This window comes from Lactuca saligna, chromosome 5 (genome assembly GCF_052625555.1).
Source record: "Lactuca saligna cultivar CGN05327 chromosome 5, ASM5262555v1, whole genome shotgun sequence".
Classification (NCBI taxonomy): Eukaryota; Viridiplantae; Streptophyta; class Magnoliopsida; order Asterales; family Asteraceae; genus Lactuca; species Lactuca saligna.
The window spans coordinates 285,798,306-285,808,025 of NC_136421.1; the positions used below are offsets into that span (position 1 = coordinate 285,798,306).

General features: G+C 32.4%; 1 protein-coding gene across 3 annotated transcripts; it reads left to right on the forward strand.

Moving 5' to 3' along the window:
- Window positions 1-6,963: 6,963 nt before the first annotated feature.
- LOC145048098 (Protein phosphatase 2C family protein) lies at window positions 6,964-9,365 on the forward strand. Of its 3 annotated transcripts, none has more exons than XM_078996515.1 (5): window positions 6,964-7,296; window positions 7,431-7,549; window positions 7,824-8,150; window positions 8,309-8,922; window positions 9,001-9,365. In XM_078996515.1, the coding sequence occupies exons 3-5, from the start codon at window positions 7,850-7,852 to the stop codon at window positions 9,235-9,237; spliced, it is 1,152 nt and encodes a 383-aa protein (XP_078852641.1). In that variant the 5' UTR covers window positions 6,964-7,296; window positions 7,431-7,549; window positions 7,824-7,849; the 3' UTR covers window positions 9,238-9,365. The 3 variants fall into 3 exon arrangements, with proteins under 3 accessions (XP_078852641.1, XP_078852639.1, XP_078852640.1); XM_078996513.1 differs by having other exon boundaries at window positions 7,463-7,549; XM_078996514.1 differs by lacking the exon at window positions 7,431-7,549.
- Window positions 9,366-9,720: the final 355 nt, after the last annotated feature.

The following is a 9,720-nucleotide window of genomic DNA, read 5'->3' on the forward strand; positions in this document are numbered from 1 at the left end:
GCAACAATGGTCGACGGCCGTGGCAGCCGACGGTGATGGTGATTTGAATACGAGGACCAAAAGAAAAGGAGAATGAATGAGGAGAAAAATTACCTTGGAACCGCAACTACAAGCCAAACACCTCTAGATTGACCTCTCTTTCTCTAGATTAGTACAGTTCCTCGATCACATCTTCACCTTTCGTCCCTTCCCCTTCGTTGTTCTCTGTTGAAGCCGCACCCACCAAAACCGATTGCAGTTTAACACCCCGCTCCCGGGTTCAACTTAAAGAGAGAAAAGAAAGGAAATGAGAGGAAATGAAGGGAAAGTAAGAGAGAATGGTGCTCCTGAATTTCATTAAAGGAAGGAAGTGGAAGGAAATGGAAGGAAAACTTTCCCTCCTAACTTTCCTCCCGATTTGGGAGGATTTGAAAAGAAAAAACAAAATGTTTAACTTTCCTTCAATTTCTCTCCAACTCGGGAGCACAAATGAAAATTTCTTTTTCCTTTCCTTTCTTTTCTTTTCTCTCCTTACTTTCTTTTCTCTTCTCTTCTTTTCTTTGCTACAACTCGGGAGCGGGGTGTAAAGGTCGATGTCTATGGTAGGGTTTTAAATTAATTTTCCTAAATTAAAGGAAATAATAATTTAATTATTAAATTACCAAATTTAATTAATAGGTAAGATTACAATTTTACCGTATCTAGGTTTTTGAAATGATTGGCCCACAATTATGCATACAATCACAATAATTAGTTATAATACCTGAACCTCTCTCTCTCTCTCTCTATATATATATAAAGAGAGAGAGAGAGAGAGAGAGAGAGAGAGTGAGAGTGTCAAGATCAAATAAGAAGGAAAATTTTAATAGAAATGTAAGAAGATTTTTTTCTATATATTTTTTTAGTGAACATACAAAATGAATCATTAGATGATTCAAAGGTAAGATGATTCACAAGAAAAAATTCCCAAAAAAAAAATATTCATGATTCATTTTTAAGTAAATTAAGAAAAAATTCACTTTTATTACAATTTTAGTGAATAACAAAGAAATCATTGTGTAAATGAATCATCCGTGTGTTTTTTTTAGATTTTTTTGGTGAATCATGTTATTTTTAATTCATCTAGTGATTCATTTCTTTTGTTTGTCGGAAAAGTATGTAGAAAAAAAACTTCTAACCTTCCTACCGAATTTTTTTTACCGGATCTATATATATATATATATATATATATATATATATATATATATATATATATATATGGGAAAAGTGAATATGTGGTTGTTATGTACTTAAGCTTAGGTATAGAACCTTTTAAACGATGTAGTTTTAAATAAAACAAATCCAATTTCATTTTCTCTTAGTTTTGTTTTAATAGAATACCATTGAATTAAGTTCAATTATGGAATTAAAAAGATCAATTACATATATTTTTATTGCAAATAATTATTGAAGTTTATAAAGAAAATAAAAAACCAATATTTTTTTAACGAATATAACTCAAGTCTTTTGTCTTTCAATTGAAAAACTATATTCAATGATTTTGTCAAAAGTTGGATTGAGTTAGCATATGTTGTTCTTTTATCTTTTATTCTATTGGTTTTCATTTAGAATTTAGTAAAGTTAGTTAAATGGTCACAATTTTTAATGCTTTAAGTTCTGAGACACAATAAAGAAAAAAAACATAAATTTAATCGATTTAGTAAGTCGCATGATAAAGAAGAATAGTAAAATAGATATCATTATTAGTTTGGATATAAATGGATCAAAACTAAATTGTTTGGAGGGTTCTATATATAATCTTAGGTACATGACAGCCACATATTCCTTAAGCCCTATATATATATATATATATATATATATATATATATATATATATATATATATATATATATATATATATATATATATATATATATAAAAACTCTTTTATTCTCCTGCCCCAAAACTTAAATTTATAGGCGTTCTTTCACGCCACGTAGCCTATTTTCCGAACGTCGCAACTTACCACAACAACGACAAACGTTTTCACCCTCCTTCGTAGTCTCACATTCTGCATAATCACCAACTCCACGACATCCCTTCCCCTGTAAGCCCAACTCCGGCTTCCTCCCCAACATCAACACCGACGATATCATTCATAAAAATAAAAAAAACTAAAAGCCTTTTTATTCTCCTGTGACTAACATAAAGTTGATAGTTTCCTGCAAGCCGTAACCTACCTTCTGAACCACGCGATTTACATGAATTCACAATGCCCTCTTCTCAAAGGCCGTGTATTGATTCATCACATACCCTTTGTCATTTCAATTTCTCATATATGTTTCATCACTTATCTTTCCTTCCATCTACCAAAAGTTAGGGCACGCTTTTTTGCTCTGCTTTGTTGTCATTTTTTTGGTCCAAAATGGCCCCCAAACTAGAGAAAACACATTATGTATAAAAAATATACAATATCAAATTACAATCTCAAACGTTGAATTTTTCCGGGCGTCATTAGCAATGATGCCACTTTTATCGAAGATTAGAGACGGACGAATTAGATGACAACGGTGAATTTATTTCCTCTTTCTCTCTACAAATACACTGTCGATGGAGGTTGTTGGTGTTTTTTTGATGGATTTGCAGTTAGAGTGATCTTTGGGAAAAGGAAACCTAACAATGACTCCAGAAAAATAGTCTGCCGTCTTATATTTATGTGATTTTTTTTTTTTTTTTTGAAATTAGGGATTTTTAATTTGAAAAATGACGAATTTATTGCAGAAGGTAAACGTTTAATTCATCAGTTCAATTTCTTACATAAGTTATATTTTGCATTTAAGGAAATACGAGTTACTAGCGTCCATCTACTTCTTCAACCTATGTTATGATTATTTTTTTTATACATGATAAACGAAGAGGAATGCCCAATGATGATGCAACCCTATTCATATTCCAATTAGGATGATTAAGGCTATCTGTTTTGGACCATTTGTTCATGGAATTGATGCTTATCAGTCTAAGGTATTGTCTTTTTATTCCACTCACAATCCCAACTCCCTTTCTACCACCGCCGCCACCATATCATTCTATCTTCTTTCTTTATTTTAGTTACCAGATCAGTCTCTGATGATAAATAATTCACTGGTCGAACTAGACAAAAAATTATCCTCAGGGGTTGTTATAGCACTGATGATATCTACTTTAATTTGGAACTCACAGTTTGGAAGTAATTGAGCAAAAAGATTGATTATTTTTTCCGCTTAAGTTAGAGAAATTGAGAATATTTTGCTAGCAAAGCCTTCCATTTGCATAAATTTAGTGATGTAGAGAAAAAGATGTGACCGAGTAATTTCATTTGCCTATAAAATTACTCAAATTTCCTGATTTTATCGATAAAACCGAATAGTCAAAAACAAGTTGAACACTATTTGATCTTGGTGGGTTTCTTTTTGAGTTCGGTGGTTGTTGTCATGCATGCTTCTGAATATCCCGAAGAGTTTAGGATTAGGATATATAATATGAAATTTTTTGAAGATGTTCGTCCTTTTTTTATTGTTTATTGCCTCTTATTCATGGTTATTGGTTGAGAGTCTAAGAGAAATGATTAAAAAGTAGCTTTTTTCTATTTGCCCATATGAGTTTTAGCTTTCATGGAAGATTTCGATTTTGTGAAATTAGATTATTAGAATCATCTCTAATAGGTAGTGATTATGGTCCATTCGTTTGAGTTTTAATGTTATACACTTTGAAGATGAAATTCTTCATATGGTTTTTGTCACACAGAAAAAATCCCCAACTGATTGTTGGGCCAGAGTTTAGTGGTTATTACTAATTTGATTTTCATATTTTTATAATCAATTCATTAGTTACTTTCTTCTTTTTGTTTGCACGCTGCTTTGTAGATTGTAGCAGCAACCCTACTAATGAAAGAGTCAGAGAAGTGTTTTTTTTTTTTTTTTTTTTTTTAATTTTTTTTAATTTTTTTAAATTGTTCTATGCTACTATGTATCTTTGGTTCAAAACCTGAAAATATGTGAAGTAGATGGCACAAGTAAAGAAATCAAAAGCACAACATATATCAAAATATGAAGTAGAAATGCAGAATTCTCCTTGGTTAATGAAAACAACAAGGGAAATTAAACATTAACGACAATCACTCTCACTAAGGATGGGTAATCTTACAGATTTTACTCGGTTGTCAAAGAATCTGCTTAACGATACACATCTTTTTTCTTCACTATGGAAGGTTTAACTAATGTTTTTAAGCTTCCATAAAAAGGTTTTGAGGCTATAAGTTGGATTGTGCAATATGATTGGATCTCTGTTAATAACTCTCTATTTTAATGGGTTAGTTAATGTTAAAAATAGATAGTTTAGCCGTAAGATGTGGATCTTGGATCTTCATCTATGTCGCCTTCCACGAATGTAAAGAATCTTTATTTAATGGTGATTATACCATGATACGCCGACATATAAAGAGAGTTCTCCTTATTTCACCTTGATTTATTGTTGGTGTCTTGGTTTTGGCACTATTATACTATCATCGCTCTAGACAAGCACAATATTAATAAGTTATATGATCAACATTGCCTTACAAGCATGTCTACATTGAATTGACTTCTAACTTTTGAAAATCAACCCATTTATAGCATTGTACTTTTACTTTTTGGTTATGTGCACAAAAACTTTAGATAATAGTAAAAGAAATACCCAAATTACCCTCCATGGGCCGTGCTTAGCATGGGCCTAAAAGTTTTCTAGTGTATATATATATATATATATATATATATATATATATATATATATATATATATATATATATATATATATATATATATATATATATATATATATATATATATATATATATATATATATAATATGGAATCTATTCTAACTCTAAAACTATAATAAACGTTAATATAGAAACTATGATGCTGTCAAATACCATCTCATAGAATTAACCGAAACAATTTAGCCCAAAGAGATCCACTTCATTTTTAGCAAGAATAGAAAAGAGACTACCAATACCTAACCTTCCTAACTTGTTAATTTCGGCACAAGAACCTTCTTCCATTTAACTCAACATAATTTCTTTCAGCACAAGCAAGTCATATTTTCAAAGTTTTGATTTATGTGTGAAACTTGTTGATGGAAACAATAGACTTGAACTAACAATTATAAAAATCAACCAAATGTCAAAAGTTTGTCATGAAAAGTATCATCCCGCATTCCCACTATATCATCACTATGATGCACACACGGATGACCAAACACTCTAGTTAAACTCTATGCGTCTCTAAAGGCTCAATCTAGCTACTCCTATTAAGATAAAAAGCCACAAATTTTTGAATGAATAATCGATAGAACACAATAGTAACGGGCCAAAATTGGTAACTAGGGAAAATCAGTCGCATATTATAAGTATATGATCATAATAGTTTTTAAAAAGAATCAAATTTTATAGTCATATATGTTGAACTTATGAAGTTATAGGTCAAGTGCACATGACATGAAGTTTCATTATTGTTAGTTGTATAAAAATATGATATATTTTATTCAATGGGTATAAATGTAAGTTTACCATGGATCGGATAGGGTTTGGTCAACCAAAAGCATCCTTATAGTATAAGTCAGTTCACGGATCACTTGAGTTTTGCTCCTCCAAAAATATTGGAAAGGAACATCCATCTACCTCATTACACCCCTTGACTTTCCTCAATGTTGCATGTGAAGCCCTCCACCTAGATTCTAAGTATGAAGTGCATTTTTTTGTAAGGATGTTTTGGTAATTCTTGATATCGTCTAATGAATATATCAAAAATTACCAAAATATCCTTACAAAAGCAAAAGCATTCTTTAGTATATGGCATATGCCGCTATCGGCTATCAACATTAAGGTCCGTTTTTCCCATTAAACGTTGTTTGGATAAATCTAGATAAATTGTTATATGGATGAATGAAGTTTATAACTATATGAGACAATGATGACATATTTGGTAAAACTGAAGGAGAATATAAGTGAGAGCTAAACTAAAAAAAAAAAAGTTATCATTTAATTAATATAGGAAACATCGTGATCTTTCTTTTTAAACTAAGAAAAAACGTTATCATGGAGTATATATTTGTCAAAGAATAGTTATGTCGCATTAAGTCTATTAACTAAAAGGAAACATCACATTAAGGCATATGCCCACTAGCAACATCTAACCTCCAAATATGAATACTATAGTACGTTGCATATAATTTGACAATTTATTCCCATAATAAAGATGGATGAGAGAATAGATAGAAAATTTGGTGTGAAACTGATATAACATAGGTTGAATGATTTGGAAATGAAAGACTCCCTCAATCCTAAGAGTTGTTAAATAAAATATGAATGAATGGACAATTTGATCTGCTCGAATCAAATTATAGTTCACTTTGATTTTTTACTATTAGTTATGAAAATTGAATACATTCCAAAATATATAATTTTAACTTTTAAGATCTAAATTTGTTAAGTTTAAATCCACAAATTATTCATTTAATTCCATTTTGGTAAACTTATAAAAGAAATAAAAGTTAGTGTCTTACTTGTAAATTAAAATACATACTAATTATAGCTTTTTATATGACTTCTAATCTAATTTAAAATAATATCAATAAATAATAAATAACTAGATATATTTTAAAATAAAAAAGTTAAATACATAAATAAATAATTATATTTGATTTATTTGAACCGTTTGAGTTTTTTTAATAATTAAATAATAATTCAATTAATCTAAATTAATTCAAATATACAAAATCATACATGTGAATTCAAATCGTCCAATTTTCCCAAGTTATTTCCCGTGGATTGACCTTGTGACAGATTAAAATGGGAATTATGCTTAATTTATTTTTCTATTTGAAAATAATAATTTTATTGTAAAACTAAAAGGGCTGAAGTTATCAATTCATTTATACATGAGGGGCCTTAGTGTATGTAAAGGATCCTTTAAAACTCTGTCACTGCCTCACCCACCAGAGACGCTTCCTTCCTCACTCCTCCTGTCGCCGCCGCCGTGCCACCGGCGCCATCCACCGTCACACTCAAAAAAACACCACCAGTTCTACCTCCCTTCATATTTCTCAGCAAACACGCACTCACGCACATGATCAATTCTCTCCCTGTTTTGTTTTCGTTAACGGTTACACAATTAGCCGGCGAACTCAGATTTTCGTCTCTGTGTTCGCCTCTGTGGTGAATTATACTCTTTGGTTAGGAAATCTACGTTAATTTCCACGAAACAGTAACAGAATCAAGAAATTGCTTGAAGCAGACTCAACTGCTTCATACACTCTCCCTCTGTAAGTTTTTCACATCCCTCGCGTACAAGCACACACATACACACACAAACTGCATTGATCAATTTATGTTCGAATTTATCAATTTAATGTAATTGATCTGCATCGATGAGTATCTTTTGTATATTCATCTTTAGTTCCGCTTAATTTACTCGAGGAATTTATATAGCCTGGTAGTGTTGACGAGCTTCGTGGAATACAAACTTACGCATTACTCTTAGTGATGTATACACAGTCTAAAATGTTAATTTTGCAGGTAATTTCCCTTCTCAGTTTTTGTCACCAACAATTTTTTTAGGGTTTTCACTGTTTCATTGAATTGGCCATTGAAATTACCAGATTCTTTTAGTAATCATGAATTGTGGGTTGAGATTTCTTGTGATGTTTGTAATCGATCAAAAGACAACCCTTAATTTGAACACAATTTCCGTGCTAACTCTCTAGATTGATCTGGATTATGACTTGGTGTAGTTATTATCTAAACAGTGTTGTCGTTTCCCCCTTGTTTTTCATTGAAATTGTTTTTACAGAGTGGTGATTAAGAGGGAAATGAAGGATGTTTTCTTGGGTGGGGAAGTTAGCATCAGCATTCTGGTTACCTTTAAGTCTATATGCCCGTACGAACAAGGATGAGAGCTTGGGTGATGATGAGAATGATCCTCTGTTATGGTCTAAAGAGCTTGAAAAACACGCATTCGGTGAATTCTCATTCGCAGTTGTTCAAGCCAATGAGGTTTTAGAAGATCAAAGTCAGGTAGAGATAGGTCAAAACGCCACCTTCATTGGCGTCTACGATGGCCATGGTGGCCCAGAAGCTTCACGCTACATCTGTGATCACCTTTTCCCTCATCTCATCCGTGAGTCTTCTCCAATCTTCTTTTCCACTTTTCCCCCTTTTTCACTTTCACTTAACTACTTTCTACTTTTCATCACATAAATCTCGATAAAACCTCATACTCTGTGCTTCACAGATTCTACCTAGATTTAATTCAAAAAATATATGTTAATCTAATAGGTCTTACTCAAGAAAACGGATTAAATTTAACATCGTCAAAAAGCCTTAAAGACGCTGTTTCTGCTACTGAAGAGGGGTTTCTCTCTCTAGTGAGAAGAACATGTGGGATAAAGCCATTAATGGCTGCTGTTGGATCTTGCTGTTTAGCTGGACTCATATCTCAAGGCACATTGTACGTTGCTAACATGGGCGATTCTAGAGCTGTGATCGGCCGTTTAAACAAACGCAAATCAAATAAAATTGTATCTGAACAAATCACCGAAGATCATAACGCTTCCATGGATGAAATCAGACAAGAACTTAAATCTGATCATCCAGACGACCCTCATATCGTCGTTATGAAACAAGGCGTCTGGCGTATCAAAGGCATCATTCAGGTTTCGAGAACGATAGGTGACGCGTATTTGAAAAAACCCGAATTTGCCCTCGACCCATCGTTCCCGCGGTTCCATCTTCGCGAACCGATCCGGCGACCCGTTTTGAGAAGCGGGCCGTCGATGCATACCCGAGAGTTAAAACCGGAGGACAAGTTTGTTGTGTTTGCATCGGATGGATTATGGGAACACATGACAAATCAACAAGTTGTGGAGATTGTTCATAATCATCCTCGACAAGTAAGACCTTGTTGACTTTTTTCTGTATTAAGTGGAAAGAGAAATTAGTCAATTACTGATTCGTTTGTATGTGTTTAGGGTATTGCGAGAAGGCTTGTGAAGTTAGCAATGGTGGAAGCTGGTCGGAAAGCAGGGAAGAAGAGGTACGATGAAGTGAAGAAGATGGAGAAAGGGTGTAGACGTGCGATTCACGATGATATAACGGTGGTGGTTGTTTTCATCGATCAACAAAAGATGAATATTGGAATCGATGAGTTATCGATGCGTGGGTTTAATGACTCGACTTCGCCTTCTGGTTTTAGGGCTTTGGGATGAAAAAGATACTCGGTTTTGTGTACTTTTAATCTTTTTTTTTTTTTTTTTTCTTTTTTTTTTGGCAGATGTTAACTCTATTGTTTTTGCATGAATAATAATAATAATATACTAAAAAGTAAAAAGTAAAACCCCACGTATTTTTAAAAATACTCGGTTGTATGAAATATGAATGATGTATTTAGTAAGTTTTTTTTAATGGATAAGGTCCCACAAGCATTAAATCAAACCATAAATAAGTTGTTGAAAAATATACGAGGGTATCACATTTATCTCAAGAGACCATTAGGTAAAGTGTATTATACTATTCAAAACATAACGACCTAAGAGTCTTCTAAATATTGTCTAGGCTTCTTAATCTTCTATAACTCACAAAGTCATGTCCTCACGCTAAAAGGACTCTCGAAGCTCTCATATAGAAAGGTGGTTAATTGAAACCTACTCATGAAATAGCACACAACACATTCACGTATACAAGCTTCCATT

Excerpts from the sequence above, each read along its gene's own strand:
- LOC145048098 (XM_078996515.1), top strand. The coding sequence starts at position 7,850 with ATGTTTTCTTGGGTGGGGAAGTTAGCATCAGCATTCTGGTTACCTTTA. Across the intron at positions 8,151-8,308 it reads CCTTTTCCCTCATCTCATCC|GTCTTACTCAAGAAAACGGA; the intron begins GTGAGTCTTCTC and ends TTAATCTAATAG. Across the intron at positions 8,923-9,000 it reads TTCATAATCATCCTCGACAA|GGTATTGCGAGAAGGCTTGT; the intron begins GTAAGACCTTGT and ends GTATGTGTTTAG.